The 20,452-nt window shown below is 46.1% G+C and overlaps 1 protein-coding gene across 1 annotated transcript in view; it reads right to left on the reverse strand.

Annotated features, from left to right (window-relative positions):
* The window catches only part of FRMD4B (FERM domain containing 4B), a 76,895-nt gene that overhangs the window by 15,470 nt on the left and 40,973 nt on the right, over window positions 1-20,452 (reverse strand). Inside the window, exons 8-11 of the mRNA XM_084214183.1 lie at window positions 11,424-11,507; window positions 10,160-10,225; window positions 9,044-9,101; window positions 8,050-8,136 (exon numbers count right to left, since the gene is read on the reverse strand). Coding sequence (XP_084070309.1) covers window positions 8,050-8,136; window positions 9,044-9,101; window positions 10,160-10,225; window positions 11,424-11,507 — 295 coding nt within the window. The remainder of the gene's footprint in view (window positions 1-8,049; window positions 8,137-9,043; window positions 9,102-10,159; window positions 10,226-11,423; window positions 11,508-20,452) is intronic.

A 20,452-nucleotide genomic window follows, 5' to 3' on the forward strand; every position in this document is an offset into this window, starting at 1 on the left:
GGCCTTGCCAAAACCTGACGTGCCAGGCTGCCTCCCAGTACAGAAACACTTCAGGTTTCGTAAAAAATGACGTATCAGGCTGTGATGCATCTGAAGCATTTAGAACACAACGAAACAGCCCAGCACATTTGTGTTTCAGGGGAAAAGTGGCTCTTTCAGCAGCCTCTGCCTCTGTTTAATTAAAACTTTCCGAGGACTACAACTGCCTATTAGAACCCGCCGTGGAAAAAGTGAAGCCAAGTGGAAATGCAATTTACTAGAATTAATAAATTATTTTCTCCGCGACTGTGGAACTTTCCCTTTGCTGCTTAAGTAACTTTACGTTTGTCTCACAGCCCTCCCGCCTCTTTACAACTCCGCACTGAACTTTGAAAATAAACACATTTACAGAAACACCAAAGGAAACAACCCGAGCAGTCTGTCAGGACATTGAGCAATAGGCGCTCCAGCAGCGATCCCAGCCGGGATCCCGGCACAGCCCCGGCTGCCTCCCCGCGTCCCGCACTCACCTGGCCGCAGCCCCGAGCCCGATGGCGGCTCCCCGGCCCCGCCGGGCAGTGTCAGGGCTGGCATGGGCAGGGCACAGCCGTGCCGTCCCTCTGTCCCTCCGTCCTGCCGCTCTGCTTCGGCAGCTTCGCCTCCCACTGCTGACACACGCCTGACATCACCACCCACCCGCTCCGCTGCGGCGCCTCCCACACCCCTTTCCCCAGATAATCAAAGGAAAACCCAACAGCGGAGCGAACGAGGAGGATTCTACCGAGGGGCTGCCCACCCTGGAGCCCCCCGGGTGCCTGTGCGGGCCAGGGGCGCGGGGTCCCCGCGGTGCCGGGTCCCGGCCCCGCCAGCCTTGACTCACACCCAGGGGCAGCAGGTTCGACCAGAAGCATCATCCCGGCGCTCCCGGCCGCCCGCTCCCACGCTCGTAAAAACCATGGGCGTGCTTCAAACATGACCTCTGGAAAAAAAAACTGCCTCGCTGCGCCTCTTATCGTGGCGGGGGATGATTCCCCGTCCCCTTTATCACTTCCTTTGGGTTTTTCCCCTCCGGATGCGCTCGGCATTCCTAAGGGTTGCGGGAAAACGGAGCATCTGTCCCAAGGTGAGGAGGGTCGCGTTTGGCAGGAGGGCAAAATGCAGCAGCCCCAGCACCTGGAGCAGCCTCCTGCTCTGGCAGAGGGACACGGGGTCTGTGCAAATCCGACACCAGGATCGCTTCCAGTGCCGGGAAAAGAAAAAAAAAAGGCGTTTGCATTTTTAAGAAAACCTGCATGGAACTGCCTCAGGATGTGGGTAGAGCTTTGCGCCATTTCCTCCCCACCCTGTGAGAGCCATCCCAGCCCAAAAGGAGCTGACGGGTGCCCCAAGCATTCACAGCTCGGTACATTCAGCACAAAGACATCTCTGCCTCCTTGCCCAAAGTCTGGGATAACTGCAGCTCCACAGCAGCAGAGATGGGAATTGGGGTTGTACCCAAGACACATCTTTGCTCTTGAGGACTAAAAAGTGCCCTGTCCTCAAACTATCTCACTGAAGAACAATATAAGCTCCTTAGCTATCACCTCATCTGACAAATCCTCCAAACTCAGGTCCTTGTAAAAAAGGCTGGTGATTAAATGAACAGCTTCAGAGTAAGTTGTGAGCCAGTAATATTTATACAGATGCAAATAAAAATAATCCTGAATGAAAGTATTACACTCTCCTGCCTAACACACTTGGATTCATGAAGAGGGAAAAAATGGACTCAATACAAACAAGGACAAAGCAATAAAGTAATCATTTTCCTCAACTGAAATTCTTCTAACTCGTAGTCAAAAGGCAACACTCAGGAAACAGTCAGTGCTCTAAAGATATCCTGCTCCCTTCAAATACTCTATCATGTACAGACATGTTCCTAAATAATTCCTAATTTCAATCTTACCTAAACTAAATGCATATTTAAAGACAAAAGAATGGTTAAAAAAAATCTGGAAATCTGGAACTGGTTTTTGAGGGCTGGAAGAACAATTAGGAATAATTAAAATGTTTTTGTGGAAGTTTTGCAATGTATGTTCCCTTTAACCAGATGATTAAGTCCACCTGAGCTAATTAATGTTTTCTTAATAGCCTTCCCCATCCATGTAGGTTGTCAGATCCTTAAATGCTCCTGAAAACTACTGAGCATCCCAGGGGCTGCCTGCCTGACTGAGCAGAACTTGGCCTGGTCAAGGTTGTTTTTCTGATTTTTTTTTTTTTTGGTAGAAGGCGGAGGTGCAGCTCTGATCACATCTCGTTACCCAGGCACCTCTGTGCACCAGCCAGACTCCTACCACCCAGCTGCTGCTTTTCCAGCCCACGAGTTTAGGCCCCCCTGTATTTCTGCTGTGATTCAATTCCGGATACCAGCACTGAACAAAAAAGGAATCGCCCTCTCTCCTGCTCAAAAAGAACCATAATGGTCTAAGGCAGCCCAAGGAGACATGGCATGCCTAAGTGCTGAAACACCTTAAAAGCAGCAGCTGGTTTTTCACCTGGCTGATCTTGCATCCAGTTTTGAATAAAATGCAAGTTTGTCCTGGTCTGACAGCAGGAGCAAACTGGCTCAGAAGAACGGCCCTGTCAGGATTGCAGGCAGGAGCTGGCAGAGACCCTGCCCAAAGGGACCTGCAGGAGAGCTGCTCAGGCTCCTGGCTCAGTATTGCTGGGAGCCTGAGGGATTTGGTTTAAAAAACGATATTTTAGTATTTTTTTTACAAAGTTTTCTATTTGCAACGAGGTGTAAATGTGGAGAGCAGCCGAGTGCAGGGGCTGTATGGCCACATGCTGCTGCACCAGCCCACCGTGGCCAGAACTGTTCCCAAGGTTAAGGACAAATTCTGACCGAGAGCTAAATTAGCCAAATCTCAGGCTTTCCACCCAGAGGGTGTTTGGTGAAGGTCAGCATGGAAGTGCAAGCCATGCCACAGCGTTTGCAGCAGCCTTTCCCTCGGGAAGCACTTCCAAAGCACCTCATGGTACGTGCAGTGCCTGCAAGGAGGCTCAGCAACCAGCACCTCAGGAACTGGCTGGGAACAGCGATCTGCAGACAAATCTGGCAATTCAGAGCAAGGAAACATAAAAGATTTCTGCCCACAGGAATGCACCCCACCCGAGGAGGGAAATTACCACCCTGGCAGCAGCGCTGGGAGCAGGCTGTGTTTCAGCCCCTCCGCTGCACTCAGCTGTCTGGCACGCTGCCCTCAGCTGGAATCCTGGGTTTCACTGCTGCTGTGCCTGCCCAAGGAGGGAGGCACCTGAGGAGATGGCAGCAGAGCCAAACTGCCCCACCTGCAGCAACTTCTGAGGGAAGGAGGCAGACAGCTCCCACCTGTGCCAGCATAACTGGCAGAGCTCACCTGCAGGCATCCTTCATCCCTTAAATATTAAACCAGTCCTCTAAAAACCTTCTCAATCATGTATTTTTTAAATACCTTAGGATGCTTTTGTGCCTGGTCCCCACTAGCACTGGCATCATAAGACTGAGAGATGTCTCAACATCAAAATACCCCAAAACATTTGTGCTTTGCAGCAGGTGACGTTCAAGCAACTTTTTGCACATCTGGAAAGATCTGAATTTCAGAGCAGCCTCATAAAAACTCTGTGTTTTTTTAAGTAATTATGTGAGCTTAGTATCTTCTATCTCAATCAATGGCTTGGTGAGAAATAAACACCATAAAAGAAATCTCTGCCTAATTAGAGCTGCCAGCTGAGAAGGCTGTTCCAATGCTGCTGTGTTCTGAACTATTCAGCAAAGCAGGATAGCAAATTTACATGAAATAAATGTTCTGCAAGGGAAAACTTTCAGCATATGTTGAATTAAGAAAGAAGTATCATAATACCTCCTCCTCACAGCTCAGGAACAACGCATCCCAACAAAGAGAAAGTAATGAAAAAGTGTCAGGACGCTTGCAAGGATCAACAAAGAGCTCCTGGACAAACTCAGTCACAAAAAGACCCCCTAAGAGGGCAGGAGAAATAAGAGAAATTGTCTGAGCAGCCAGGGGTCTGGTTTGGAAAGCTAAAGCCCTGAGAGTATTAAATTCAGCCAGTGGTACTGTGAGGGTGATGAGGCACTGGCACAAGGTACCCAGAGAAGCTGTGGCTGCCCCTGGATTCCTGGGAGTGCCCAAGGCCAGACTGGATGGGGCTTGGAGCAGCTGGGACAGTGGAAGGTGTTCCTGACATGGCAGGGGGTTGACATGAGATGATCTTTCAGGTTCCTTCCAGCCCACACCATCCTGTGATAAACACCCCCCATTTCAAAACGAGTACATGCTAACAAAAACACTTCTGAGAACACAATGCAGTCAAGACATCAAGCAGTAGAAACTATATTCTTGGACGTTTGAAACAATACCACAGCAAGATTAGTTCTTCTCTTCAGATAATAGAGTTAATTTATCACAAGGGAGTCGCCCACAGAAACACAATGAAGTGGGAGAACAAGTCAAAGAGCCAGCGAGCTGCCTTCTCCAGCTCTCAGAGGATCCTCACATACTGGCTGAACGCAGAATAAACTCAACTCATGCCTTAATACACCCTCCATTAACAAGACTTACATTGTTTATCTCACCAGTGAGAAGAATGGGGTAGAGATAAAGGGAGATCTATTCTGGCTTGAAATGACAAACAAAGTCCTGGGACCTGTTTTATACTTCTCCTAATTGATTCGGAGGATGCTGGGGACAGGATCTTGGCATGCCACCTCACAGCAAGCAGAGGCACTTCTCCAAGCAGGAGGTGACTCTCAATATTAACTGCAACTGAAAGAGAATATGTTTGCAAAGCAGCAGGACTGCAGAGCTAATCCCAGGTCTGAGCTCAATTCTGAACAAGAGTTGCCAAATCCAGTCTGTTTTAATGCCCTATGAGACTTCAGGATAATCAAGTGAGCTCAGTATGACCTCCAGCCAGTGTGGAGCCAGTGCTTTTATCTACAAAGACAATTTTCATAAATGATACACAAAATAATTCTCCCTTTTCAGTCTGTTACAGAGCTGGAGCACAGTGCTTCCCTCGGTGCCTCAGCTGGCAGTCCTGGGTGATGGGGAACACCTGGGCTTTTCTAGAAACTGCTCCCCAAGCAATACAAGCTCCCAGGAGTGACTTGGAGCAACAAAACTCCCTTGTCCAAACCATCTCAGGTCAACCAGCAAAATATTAATAGCTGGAGCCAAACCTCCCCAGCCAGCTCTGCACAGACAGACAGCCAGGGCAGGTTCTCCAGGTCCAGCCCCGAGTCACACACGGGCTCCCCTCAGCCCTGGCAGGGCTGGGTGATAGGGATCTGCAGATTGCTTCACCCAGGCCTCTCCTGCAAGTTCCTTCCTGTGAGGAGCTCTCAGCCTTGGACTCCATGCACTGCTGTTGATCCAATAACAAAATCTTGGGATAACCACTGCGCTCCAAGGCTCGGATTTAGGTGTCTTTGCCTGAAGACCTACTTGCATAAAGCCAAAAGATTTCACTTTTTTAAGAGGGTGTTCTATTTCTTTGGCTTTAACTGATCCTCCATTAATGGGTGCAACTAATGTAGATTTTATTTCTGTTATTAATAGTAAAATTTTATTGTAAATATGGACTTGGCTCTTGCAAGATGCCTGTGATTCTATGGTGAAGCAGACACACCTGAGAGCACTGGAGAAAAGACAGGGAGCAGAATAAATCCATAAATCCTCCTGATGTGAATTCACTGTGGTACAGACACGACTTCCTGTTAAAGCCTCCCATCCAAAATGCTGCAGCTTTCCCACCACAGCCAGTGTCAGAGAGGTTTGCACACTCAGACATCATTTGTAGCTTTAAAACTCAGGAAGGCCAACTTGGTTTTCATTGGACTCAGCCTTTCCCTCTTGTTATTCTTTATTTATCTATCAGCTGCATGTATATTTAAACATCACCAACTGGAGAAGTGGAGCACAATGATGATGCTCTTTCCCAGATGGCTGGGGATAAACACAACAGCAGTTTTGATCCATGGTATAAACAGCTGGATAACACCAGCACATGGCAGTTGTGGGTTTGGCTCCATTCCCAAAAAGCAAAGCAAGAAAATTCTGCTAAATCCAGCAAAACTAGCACTGCTGCTCCAAAAGACAAGAACAGTTTACATGCCTATTCCCCTCCTGCCTGCTGCTCCAGAGAGACTCCTGGGAGATTCAGGCAAGCTGTCCATACTCTTCTCTCTCTGAAATAAATTCTGATACGTTCATAAATATGAACAAACAACAACACTGATTAAAAGGAGCTTCTGCTTGCTGCATCACAGGCAGCAGGGCTGTAGGTACACTGAAATAAGCAGCAGTATCTCAGCATTTTAACTCCAGACCCAAGTCTGACTGTGGGTGCTCCTCTAGACCTGCTGTCTGCTTTTCCTCCCGAAAGTGATCTGATTCCAGTCCCTTACCCAAAGTGCTCTTTGTATTTCGAACCCTGAAACATTTTTCATATAAAGAAACTGTTTGTATATTTATTTGCCTTTGTTAAAGGCAATCATGGCTGAGGACAAGCTGTGGCTTGCATCATTTTTGTCCCTTTGCACCGACACCAGGAAAATCCTTAAGGATACCACAGCCATATCCATCCCCACAGTTTCAATGAGCTTACTGTAATTAAACCTTCCACCTGCATTTAGGCTCCTCTCTCTCACCTTCCCTTTAAATCTCTATCCTCTGTTGTTTAATTATAATTTCAGTGAAGCCAACAACTATTCTCATTCCCATTGTAATGCTTCCCCTGCAGAGATGACCCCTGGTTTTTATTTTATTTTTCTTAAACCCAACTCCTGCTGCATTCAAAGACAACGCCTCGTAACTAACTGTAGCAGGGTGTGACTTGGTATCTGGGCCCTGCTGACCTTAAAAAATTTTCTTAATCTGCCTGGTTGATGTTGTAAACTGAAATCCCACAAGCATAAAAAATGCTTGGCGAAGCAGAGCTTTCAGCCAGGCAGGCTCCCTTTTCTTGGAGAGCATTGCTGGTCACAGCTGGACATCTTGGCTGCAGAATGATCTTTTCCTGGCTGGAAAATCTTATAGATGTTGCCTAAAATCAGGGAAGTGCTTAAGGGCAAGAGGACCTCCTTGATGCTCTCCTTTGACATTAATAGCTTCATCAAGTTGACTTGATTTACAAAGGGTCCCTCCTGTGTTACTGTCTTTTAGTGCAGGCATGGGAAGAGACACCCTGGGATAAAACTCTGTATTTTACTAAACAAAGCAAAGGAAGGACATGGGAGCTCACTCTTGGACACACAGGTACATAAATACACCAAAAGAAACCAAATCATAGCCTGCTCTGGAAAAAGAGAAGATCAAGTTGGAAGCTGGAAGGGGGGGATTACTCTTTTACAAGGAAATTTTGGCACCAATACACTAAACAATATCACTTTGCAAATGTAAAAATTCCCTGGCAGGGAGCACAACTTCATGTGAACTCCTGCCCAGATCATTCCTGGGGAAAGAAGAACAGCAAACTCCCAGGTCTCCATCCCCTCACAGCTTAGATGTTTCAGTGAAGACACACTGGGAAACAGTGGATTGGAGAAGGAGAAGAATGAACTCCAGTACTTGGCATTTATTCTCAATTTCCCCTTAGAATTTATGGAAGCACACACTTCAACAAGCCTTCCATTTCATGCAGTTCCCCTCATATTCTGCCTGTATCAGTGGAGCCTTTTTTGTGCTTCGTGCACAAAAAAAACACCTACAAAAGTTAAGTGAAAACACTGCCTGAGTACAAGGCCTTGCAGAAACACAACAGCTATCCCTGGGGGCTGCCAAAAATCCCCATCCTGAGACCACCAAACTCCAGACACACGAGCCAAAGCTCCCAAAGGGAGTTTCCACTATCTAGGAGAGGGAGAGATTTACTGCCTCGATGCCAGCAGAAATCTCCTCCTGCCTCCAGCCTTTGGTCTTTTGCCCACCAGTCTAATAAGCAACAGCTTAAAAGAGTATATTGGGACATGCAACACCATACCAGGTTCCCCCCACAAAAAAAAAAAAAAAAATCAGATGCAAAAAAACTTACTTTTCTGGGCTTAACTTTGTCCTGTAAGTCGTACTGGCCGATTCCTTTGTAACTTATTCCAAGCCACCAGGGGATTCCTTGTTTATCCTGAAAAATGGGACGTCTACGTCAACCAAGAGCTACTTAAGAATGAGGCAATTCCAAGATTACAGCCCTTTTCACTCCGTGACAAGTACAAGTAGGTACAGAACAAGGATTTTCTGGCAAACAAATTGAGGTGAGGTGGATTGCTGGGTGGAAGGTGGAAATTTTCTCCCTCTGCCTTCTGAGGCAGAGGCTCAGACCCAGGTGGTGGCTGTGCAACGTGGGCAGAAAAGCAAGAGTGCTGCTGAAACAACCACGTGTCACTGCTGGAGGAGTGGCTGTGAAGGGGAAGGACAGGGGACAGGAAAAAACTGTGGCCAATGACTGCATCCACTAAATTCAGGCATGGACAGCCACGGGAGGAGACACCAGCACAAAACATCAGCTTCTCAGGTACCACAGTCATGGCCATGATTCAAAAGTAAGGAGACATCATCTCTGCTGGGCTCTTCTTGCATAAAACACTCTGGCCCCGGCTCTGCTCTACAAGTGGGAATAAATGGTGTATTTCCATCACTCTCCAGAAGCATTTCTCAGCACTTCCCCACTCCAAGCACGCACCACTAATCACCTGCCACTTAGGAGGAGCCTTTTCCACATTCTATTTTTCTAATCTTGATTAATGTCTCTGGGGAAACTATTAACTGCTTCAAGTCTAGAAGTGATATCCAGTTTAATTAAGATGATAGGAATTTAGCTCCTGATAGGATTACACAAGGTTTTACAAAAGATTCCTTTCTGCTGTCTGGAAACAATTTTTAAAGTACATTGAATGGGAAAAAATTACAGAGGTTGAAAAATGTGGGGTTCCATACTGATAGAAGGGCACTGAATCGTGCAACTGGTCCTTTAGGAATGCAATCCCTCATAATAAGCTCAGCAATCACATTATCTGTAGTCAGTTACTGACCTTTACTCCATAGTAATGAACTCCATATGTTGGCAAAGCTTCTACCACTTTCATGTACCTGCAGACAGATTTATAGCATATCAGATTATTTTCTCTGGAGGAAGTAATATCTATTAACATATTTTTTTCACACATACATCCAGGGCACGTCATTTATCATCTGCATATTTTGAGGGCCTTAATAGCTGAAGGCCCATATTTTCAGAAAAAACTTAACATCTTGGCTTGGGGAAAGATGGGGTATTTTGGCCCAGCTAAAGCAAAAGGAAAATCTCTCATACAACAGAAAATTCAATCTTTTATCAGAAGATCCTAGAACTGAAAGCAAAAATTCTGAACTGAACCCGTGAGCCTTTTGGGAAATGTTGGCAGTAAAGATCTGCCTATAATTATTCCATTATGAAACTCTGGTTACAAAGGACAGGCTCCAAATGAGTATGTTTATGCCATTGTAGAACTGTTTCATGAGGCAATTCAGAAAACCACTGAACAGACCATTTTTCCCTTGTTTCTACTGAAAAAAAGACCACAAATTATTGAGACAGATTTACAGGCACAGAGGTACGTGAGAAAAACTGCAAGGAGTCTGCACTGTGCAGTCATGGCCATCATCTCAAACATCTCATAACACATCCTACTGCATCTGCTTGTAGGAAGAACAGTAAACATTAATAGTAAATCAAAAATATAATTCCACTGGCTCAGTGGGAAGCTTGGAAGACCTTGATGTTTTGAAAGCCAAATTCTGAACATTTCAGAATTTCTTACAGGACTTAGGGTAACATGCATCCTTAAGAGTTTGGAGTGAAAATTAATTGATGGCAGGCAAGGTATGGAGAGGAGTCTTCCAATAAAGTAAATTCCAAACAATTTCTTTTGTATTTGAGGTACCCAAATGACTACACAAATGCTAAACTGCAAGCCTGTGAAATGTGAGACTTCAGATAATTCCACTTTGCAATGTAACTCAATAAAAAGAGAATCTGACAGATACAAACGACATCATTTGCAGGCAATAATGACCCAAAGAGTTGGCCTTGCCACTTCTCAAACAAAAAAAAGAACAGGAGAAAAGTAAAAATATCATCTTGACAAATTAACAAGTGTCATACTCACTGAACAATGGCTTGTCCTCTGGTCAGACCTTTAATTTGTGCATAATGCTCAATTACTCTGTCCTCGCTGCAAACCAAGCACAAAACCCAATTTAGAGGCTCAGTGACTTTGTTCATGTGTGAAGGCATCTGTCGAAGCTCAGCCACCTGCTCAGCATGCACACAAGGGTCACCCTGCCTGTTTCTTGCTCTAGTTTACATTCTGGTTCTTGCTGATTTCTTTCCCACCCTTCATTAGGCAGCGTGGAGCTGCCTGGCTGATCCCCACCATCACATCCTGCCTTCCAGACTCATTAACCAACCCTTTCGGATCAGCCTGTTCTGCTGCAGATGCTGCTGCAGAAGAATGGTGCTAATTGTGGAAATTCATCTTAATGTTCTAAAGGACCCAAACTTCAAAGGCTGGTTAATGCTCCATATGTGAGACAGAAGAAGTTCAACCAGAGCTGTTTTCATTCCCGTCTTTTTTCTCCCCCTGACATTTCATAGGTGAAAAAAAACCCCACACATTTGTCAGCAATGACCTTTTTGCATTTTTCCTGTTACATATTTCAACATTTTGTTTCGGAGGAATGTGAAATAAAATATGCATTTCTGTGTCAAACACTTGAAAGCAAAGAAAAACCCAGCAGTATTCATTCAGAGACAAACAAATAATAAGCAAGCATGGTATACTTGAAAATCCATCACGTACACATCAAGCCTAAAAAAACCAAAACAAATGAGGAGGTTGAATTTGCACAAAGGGCATAAATTCCAAGGAAACAATATCACTGATTCATCCTAAACGCTGTGCTCCTTTACAGCAAATCCAAGCCCCAGAATTGGAACTGTCTTTCTCTTTCCAGCCTTTCTAGATTATTTTCTTCCCCTGACCTGTGGAGAGGAGCTGGGTGGGCAGCTGGCAGCCAGCAAAGGTCAGCCCACCACAAAGGCTGCACTGTGTGACAGATGAAGACTGAGGTGCTCTCTGCAAACCCAGCCTGGCTGGAGTTCAGACTTCAGCTCCTTCTGTTGCAGGGTCCCCACAAACTCTGATCCAGCAGTTTCTGACACAGCAATTGAATTTGAGCAAACTTTCAAGGAGGAATTTGCATCAGATCTTGCATAATTTATAATCTTCTAAAAACTGGAAATGCTTGAACACGAGCAATTAACTCCATATCCTGGGCTGAAAACTTTTAGAGGAGTTTGCAAACTGCCCAAAAGTGATCTTCTTGTTATCATTCATAGCAATGATTTCCATTTTAAATTAAACAGCTCACCAGTAAGCAAGTGATGGATGCTCCTGCAGTGTCTTGGTAGGAAAGACGGGCAGTGTCTTCAAGTCTTTTCTAGTGTTCTCATCACTGAAAAAGCAAAAATGGCCCGGAGTCAGTGCTAGTGAATCAGAGATGGAGTCATTAGTTTGGGCAGGAGGAAGGGCTGTATTTGCTGCCCACAAACGTGGAGTGCTGCCCCATGTCAGGCTGTCATAGCAACGTAACTCTAGATGGCCTCTCACATGACAGTGATGGATATGGTGTCATGCTCATTATACACACACGTGATGCTCAGGCCACCACCGTATCAATATTTATCTTGCACACCCTCACTCTATTTGCTGAGTGCAGAATGAGCCCAGAAACAGCTGCAGGAAAGCCCAAAAGCAAGGCTTGCAGTGCTAAGTTCTGCTCCTTCTTTAACAAAACATTTCACGAAGCAGTGTGGTATTTGTTAAATGACAGAAGTTTTAACAGTGATCTGATTGAAAACAAAGGGTTTCGGTTCATCCACTTTCAAACATTTCCAGTGAAAATGGTTCTCCTGGACTGCTCAAATATTCTGGACTCTAGGCCCAACCTGAAATGAAATACAGGGGGGCTGATGTACGTGAATGCAATTTGTCACCACAAAACCCCGGCAGAATATTTAAAACCTATTTACAGGCATCAGTAAAATGGTTCATATTTTCTCCTCACATGGTCCATTAGTTAATCAGCTGAAACCTGCACGCCCCATCTGGGCAGGATTTCTGCATGCCTTCAGCGCCAGCAAGCACCAACACGACTTTTCTATGCAAAGAATGCACCAGTCACGTCCATCACCATCTGCCTCAACCTTGCCCAGGCTTTCCTTGAAGGCGTTCTTCTGCTCCCAGCCTCTCTTCTAGTCAGACTGAACTGTCAGGGTTTTCATCAGAGCTTTGTCCCCCTTTGCCACTGAGGATGGAGCTCTGCACATGGAGGACACAGCAACCCCCCCTGCCACGACTCCATCTCCCAGATGCCACATGGAAAAGGCAGGAGATGAAAGGTTTTTTTGTTTTGTTTTTTTGTTCCTCGGGAGCACAGGCTAATCGCTCTGCAAGGCTCTTCCCCAGCCCTGACAATGAGCCCCAGCCCTGAGTAAGGGGGACCACCTCTGGGGACAAGGGAACAGTTCAATCAACAGCTTATTTATTCTTCAAGGTCTTTGATGGAGCTGCCAAGAAGGGGTCAATTAGCACCGAGGAGTGCTGGCTGCTGCACTCTTCTGCCAGGAATATCCATTTTTCTTTGCAAGCTGGCCAGCACCCAAGTGCCACAAACGGGGACAGCTGGGTAGAAAATCAGGATCTCTCCTTACAGCACTCAAATACAGCCAATGCTCACAAAAGCTGAGTTTTATTCACCCCCTGCAAGCCCGTTTTGATGGGATCAAAAGGCTGCAGGACATCTCTTGCAGAGAGAAGGTAGATTACCGGGGGTCTGTAGGGTCACATGGAAATGCAGACAGAGGGCAGGTCTTCTGAAGCCTCAGAAACCAGAGCAAAGATTAAAAAACAAAACACAGAAAAACCAAACAACCAAAAAAGAAAAAAAAAAACCAAACAAAAAAACCCCAAACCAACCCCCACCACCACCAAAAAAAAAAAAACCCAACCCCCCACAAAAAAAAAAACCCAAAAACCAAAACAACAACCAAAAACAAAAAAATACAACATGGCCTGAACTCCGTCTTAAAGCTGGCTGGCTTGGCCCTCCAAGGTCCTGTCCAACCTTAATCATGGACTCACAGGATAATTGATAATTAAACCACAATTTTTTTCCTATTTTTAAACCTGATTTATCACTGCAATGGCTGCTCTAGCAGGCAGAGTTGGCAGGGAACTACAGTGAAGTAGGAGAGGTTTTGGAAGGAAGTACTAACAAAATAGCTCATTTTTACCAAACAGAAGGGCTGTTTCTGTAAATGTAGATTCTCAGCCTCGTATTCACAATCAGAGGTTTAATGGGTGGTCATTAAACCCTTATTTAGTGCCCTGGTTTTAAGGGCTAGGGCAGTAAGGAGGCTGATGCTGGGGAGCTGAACTCTGGAAGAACAGGGGACAGTTGACACCCAGCTGTCACCACTACACATGGCTGGAGAGCTGTCACCACTACACATGGCTGGAGAGCTCCCAAACTCTCCTTCCCCAACCATTACAGGGCCAGGAGCCTCCCCATCCCTGAGAGCCTGCAGAAATGCCACAAATCCTGGCAGCTGCATCTCCCATGCTCTGAAATGCCACCTTCTGCAACATTTGCAGCCTCCAAGAGCACTACTCGCCTTCCTGTTTGGTTTCTGGGCCCCTTGCCTCTCTAGATGTGGCTAAATAGGAACTTTATCCTCATCAATGCCAAAAGAAGGGTGCTGGTTAAGCCTGAGTGATGAGTAGCAGCTCATCAATATGAAAATGCCTACCACTGAATTTAAATTTTGAGGGCCAGCCAGCAAAGCTGCCTCCAAGCAGGGCCTGTGGGCTCTGAGCTGGGGCATGCAGTGATCAAAGGGCTGTCACCACGTCTGTGCCATGGCAGGGGGCACGTCCCTGCAGCACTGACCCAGAACCACAGCCCTGCTGCAGACTGCCACGGAGCTGGGACAGCTCACAGCAGAGCTGGGCCTTCTCTCTTCTTCTGCCAACCTACAAACCCATCCAATTTCTTGCAATAACACTGATTTTATGAGGCAAAATTGGCTCCTGGGACTAGTCTTCCTCACGGGACCCAAACTCACACCCTGAGGTTCGGACACCATCCCATCCACATGCACTGGGAGAGGTCCATCCAAATGCACTTATAAGGCCTGAAACTCTCTGAGAAGCAACAGGAGGATTTTTTTCACCCTGCATAATTGTAAGATCAAGCATGAAACAATCCTAGAAAAATGTAAAAGACCTGGGAGAGACAGGGCACAGCTCCGTGCAGGCTGGATGCCTTCAGACAGTGCAGGCTGGCACGCAGCAGCCTGGATCTGCTGACTGCACCCCCAGGATTAGCATTTGGGATGATTCACGGCTTCAGGGATAATAAAAGCCTCAAATGGTCCTCCCCCTCCTTCCACAGAGTCCACTATCACTTCATCTGCACCAAGCAAGTCTCCCCTTGACCTTCAGGATCACTTTCCCAAGCCCTCGGAGACCCAGCTGTTCCCCAGAGGTGACAACTCCCGATAGCAGGAGCGGGGTTTGAATTATGACCTGTTCCTGTTTGGTTTCACAAGGACCACGAGATGATAGAGCAATCCCAGGGCAGACAGCCCTGGCTCCAGATGTCCCACCATCCCCTTTATCTGCCAGCCAAACACCCAGTGCTGCATCTGGCACGTCCATGGTGGGTTCCCACCAGGAGGAGGACGTGGCTGTGGGGATGGGGAGGCCCAACTTGCATTTAATCCGACCCCTGCTGCAGGGGGGGTTTCTGGACTGGTGGTTTTTGGCATAATTTCAATACATAAACTGCCCAGAGTCAATGGGACTGAACATTTTTTGGCAAAAGGTTTGTTTATTCCCCAGGAGGAGAATATAGGAAACTCTCAACTCAAGTATTTTTCCACTATGGAGAAGAATTAAACAAAAGCAGCAGACAGACAGACCCTTTCCTTCCTATTCCATGCTCTAAACAGGAGTTTTCTCTCTGGCAGACACAAAGCAGAACTCGAATCAATCTGGGCAGTGCAAATGGAAATGAAAATCTGCATCAGAGCCTACTCACACTGAACCTCAACTGGCACTCCTGGTACTGCCCATAATTAATTCTCTGTCCCAACATGATCAAACATTGGGCAAGATGCTGTCCCCAGCACACCCTGCTCGTCAGTTCTAGCTCTATGGAGAGGGAGCTTGACTCTAAAATAACCAGATAACACGATTAAAAATATTTAATCGTGTATCATACTATCAGTAGGACTTCCCACTTGAAACTCCAGCAGCAAAACAGGACCAATCTCAGGAGCTTCCTACACCCTGCTGACGTTACAGTGAGATTTCAGGCATCTTGCTAAAACCCCCACCAGAAATCCACGAAGGAACCAAGCCAGACCATTGTGGCATGTTCTGCCTAGAGCACATTACTGAAAATTTAAAAAGAGTTACATATTTATGCCCCCAGAAAGTGCATCTTGACAGCTTGTAATGGAATGATACAACACTCCCTGCCAGGCAAAGATTTACAGAACTGTGCTAATTAGGACCATTTGTCAATAGGTTTCCCTGCACCTACTGTCAAAAACCAGCTTATGCCCCTTGCTAAAGCAGGTAAGAGCTTAGAGTAAGATGTGGTTAATGAGAGTAACGAAACACGAAGAGCAAGCAACACACCCAGCAGCAAAAGCCATATACTGGACTACAGCTCAGAGGCTTATCAGCCCACAGATTCTCTGTAAATATTAACAACTTGATGAGGACAGGACTTCAGACAACTTTTAACTGACTAAAGCAAGGGCAGGTGTGTCTGCCTCTGCTGAATTGTGTTTATAACACGTTATAAGGTACAAATTTATCACTAGGGAAAGTGCACTGTATAGCAACTTCTTGGAGTTCCTCGACCTCACACACTCATGTTGCTACAGGATCATTGGAATAAGTCACTCCCAGGTTCTCCTGAACATCATTATCTTAAGTTCAGTAAATTCTTGAAAGGAATTTTAGGCATAGCACAGGTAGAATTTAGAGTGACCTTGCCTGTAGAAAATGTTAATCAGCCTCTCAAAATTAACCTGAAAGTAATTTCATGGACACCTAAATATCAGCAAATTTGAGAATTACATATGAGATTCAGGGAAATGTGCAGCTGCACAGCAAAAGTATGGTACACTATTACCCTACATCATGAAGATGATTCAAAGCATTTCCATTAGGATTTGTCACCTCACTCTCTTCAAGATATTCAGAGCTAGCAAAATAAATACTCCAAAACAGTAAAAAATTAGAGCAGATGCTTGAAAGCTTGACAATCAAGGGTTTCAGAGGGTCAGATTATTCAGCTGATGTCAGTAACAGCCCTATTTCTTTAGAATGACCACCTTTGCACCAAGTTGTACAAGAACATCCCATGCTGTCCTCAAGTGACTTTCTCAAGTGACCAGACTCAGAGAAACGCCACCAAGGTCTCCAAGGTGCTCCCATTCCTTGCACTCAGAGATGAGAACCAGCAACATGGACCATCCCTTTCTAGCTGGGCTGCTTCAGCAACAGGTGCCTGCTCTGTAGGCTTTGGGTTTGCTGTGAAATAAAGAGCAAGGCAACCTCAGGGCCCCGTGGGGACTGCTCTGCCCTTCCAGGGACCACCAGAAACAGGTGTGAGGAGCAAGCAGAGAGGCAGTGGAGGGAAAAAATGAGCAGGGTTAAAAGTGCAGGAGAAAAGAGGGGAGGGGGAAGGAAGAGAGAGCAGGGGAGGTGCAGGGAGACACGATGGATTTAGCAGCTTTTGAGTATGCCAGAGCAGCAGGATCTTGGCAGCAGGATTTAGAAATGTGCTCTCCGACAAATCCTCCTTTGTGACAAATGCCAGACGTTTCCCATCATTTCCCAACCTTTCAGTTCATGGTCTGCTGGCCCACTCAGGAAAGTTATTTTGCTATTAAGGGGAGCCCAGGATGTGGAAAGGCCACGAACAAGGGGCTCCCATTGGTACAGGACTCTCAGAGCCCGACCCTCCCTGCAGCCCCAGGAGCTTTGCTGGGGGCAGGGCTGCCACTTGAGCAGCAGATAGCAGCCGCCTGCTCAGAGAGGTATTTGAAGGGGCATTTAAGAGCCTTCCAACCCCATCTGTGAGAAGGGCCCTGATAAGCAGTGCAGATGGCTTTTTCAACCCCAGCTCGTTGGACATTTAGGCTGAGGCTGCTCCCACCTTGTGCAGCTGCAACAGCTTTAGTTTCACAGCTCGAGGAGGAGCTGCACCAAACACAAAGTGTGGCTGGGACTGGACAACTATTCCCCACACTTGGACTCCCAGGCCTGACCTTGAGCTCCAGTCCTGTTTCCTGAGCCAAATTTCTCTGCTTCCCAAGCACTGTTCAACTCCTGGCAGAGCAGCAGCACCTCCTGATCTGCAGGTTTTGGTGACCCCATACGTGGGATTTTGGAGGACGTGCCAGGAGCACCAAGGAAAATGCAACATTTCTCCCATCAGTTGTATGCACACACCTCTCCATATGAGGAGTGGTGAGCAGACAAACAGGAGCGTGAGCTGCTCCCAGAGCCACCTTGGCAGAGGAGACAATGCCACAAGTTCCACTTTGCAGACAAGGAACAGGGTGCCGAGGAAGCAGCTCTTCATGGCTAGAGAAACTCTGTGACCTGGAGCTGCCCTAAATCCTCAGGTCTTCTCTTACAGCTCTTGATGTGAAACATAAATATTCTGAATATTGGTCCTTGGACCTACCACCTACAACAGGTGGTGGATCCCATCCCACAGACCTACTGTGACATATCCATGTTTAAGAGCTGCTTGCTCACACCCACAGCCCATGCTAGCAGTGCTCCCCTAGCAGACCAGACAAGAGCAGAATGGCTCAGCTTTACCTGGGGATTTACTGCCAAGCAAAGATGGATATTCACAGTTGATACAACGCTTGAAGGATCCCAAGCCCTTCCTCACAACAGCAGACTGTTATTTCTAACATTCACACTTTCTTCCTGCTCACACAAAGGTCAGCTTAGCCATATTAGCTGTGGGTTTTTAGCATGTCTGAGTACAGTAGCAAAGTTTAAAGTTTGTTATCACAGCCCGGCTGATACATGGAACCACAAGAAAAATAAAGTGTCCAAATAATGATAAAGACCTGACAAATCTGCAAAAGCAAAAAAGCTGACGTTGAAAAGCTGTCGCTCCATTTCCTCAAAGCACAAAGCACACCTCGTGTGATAGATCTCAGCACCATGGGAAGGAAAGGCAAAAGATTTACTTCTGCTTTTCTAGAGTGAAGATGTTGTTAGGACTCAGACCAGAGCCCAAACTCCTGCTCACAGCTGAGGGTTCTAGACTGGAAAAAATCCCTGTAGACCTCACAAACTTTTCCAGATATTGGACAAAATGGAGGTGAAATGTGATTTTTCACCATGAAATGTGATTTTTAGGATAGAAAAGGCCACATGATTTAATACTAAACCTGTACTTAAGGGGATTTCTAGGACAAGGGAAAAGCATCTTTTACCTATGGCTGTGGATGTCATGATGCTACCCCATGTGACAGCTTCTCCCCTGCATGGGGGACAAGCTGGGAGATGTTGAATTTTCTTGCACCTTGCTCGCCTTGTCTCTCATCTGTTTTGCATGCAGAGCACACACAAAAGACCTCTCTAGGTGGCTGGGTTGTACCCACTGAGTTAGAAATAATTAAAAAAAAAGGAAAAAAGAAAAACCAAAAAAAAGAAAGTACTGTGGAGGGACTATTAAGAGGACAAAACACAGTAACCCCTTTTCTGCCCCTATGGAAACTGTACAAACATCACGCTTATGAAATCTAAAAATCACTGTTCCTTACCAAACTGCCATAATTATGTGTGAATATTAAGAGTTACATTGCTATATACAAGTAGTAAATCCCAAGAGATCAGGTTATTAAATTACTGCAAACATCCTTTTTTTCCCCTCTTCATCTAATCCTTTTTGCTCATTTCCACCCACAGTGCTTCCACCTAATTAATCTGCTCCATAATAAGCATTCTATATGAATTCCCTGAGAGTCCTTACAGAACTGCTTTAAAATAGGAAATTGTAAAAAACCATTACAAGGACTTCATTGCAGACTGCATATGCTTTAGTCTGCCTTGAACTGGATGAATCTACAAGTAGCACCAGTGGAAAAAACCCTGTTGCTATGAAAAGTCTATACAAGAAATGGCATCTTAAGTACTTTTTCTTTGTATTTGCACCTGCTTCCCATGAAAAATAAAACACCAGGAGAAAACAATGTTTTCATTTCATAATTGCTGCCTTAGTGTTCAGGGAGATGGAGCTCAGCAGTTCCCTGCCTGGTTCCCCTCTGCCTGCTGCCTTCCCTCAGCTCCTGTTCCTCATGGCAGACCTGCAGGGATTCACCAAGGAAAGCAAAAATTTCACCCTGCTAGAGAAAAATTAGTGCAGTCTTCAAACAGCTTTCTTTGAAAAGGGTAAAAAATTCAATTAAGCTCCGGGGAAAGTGAGTATCTGATACCTGTCAGTAGGGTGATCATCATCATTGTATGAAATACACATGAAACATGACTTTCCCTAAACTTGCTTATTTACTACCTTGGTTCATCAGATGCTCCCATATAAAGCAAATAAATAATCAGCCCCCTCAACTAACAGGCTCTGAGTAAGCAGATCTTTGCTCATCTTGCCCTAAGTCAGCTGTTTATTGAAAAAGAGGGAGCTGAGGAAAGCACACAGCTGGGTTTGACCGAGAGAGAGTTAATGGTTCAGAGCCAGTGCCTCACCAGGTATTTAAAGAAAAAGTGCTGGGAGTCACAGCTGAAAGGCAAAGCACACAATGAGTCACTTGGCAAACAAGGGCCAGGAGCACAAGGGGCACCAGGCAGAGCCAGGGCTGAGCACTGATTTACAGCCAGGCAGACACAGCCCACAGGGAGCTGGGGGCAGCCTGCAAAAAGGGTCAGGATATCAGGGCACAGGCAGTTAAAAAGTGCATTTGCATGGAAAAGAACATCAGAAACTAAACTACAGTGCTGCTACAGGCAGCAGATGGACGTTCTGAGAGTGAATCCTCTGGTGACCCACCAGCTCTTTTGTACCCACTGACACAGGTGTGAGGAAATAGTTGAGGCTGAAACAGGATCCAGACTGGGCTCCAGTCTGTGGCTGCCAGATGAGATGTGCCCTTGTAACTCATCCCCAAACTTGTCTTCCTGCTCCAACCCCAGTCCTGGGGATGGCCACACCTGGCAAAATTCCCAGAAACAGGCTGGACAAGCCACCTCCAACAGACCTCAGGTGTGTCCTGTTCCTGAGGGTACCTTAATCTTGGGGTTAGCGGTAGAGTGAGCAGGTGCTTTGCTATCAGACAA

The sequence above is a fragment of the Fringilla coelebs genome (genome assembly GCF_963513975.1).
Source record: "Fringilla coelebs genome assembly, chromosome: 13".
NCBI lineage: Eukaryota > Metazoa > Chordata > Aves > Passeriformes > Fringillidae > Fringilla > Fringilla coelebs.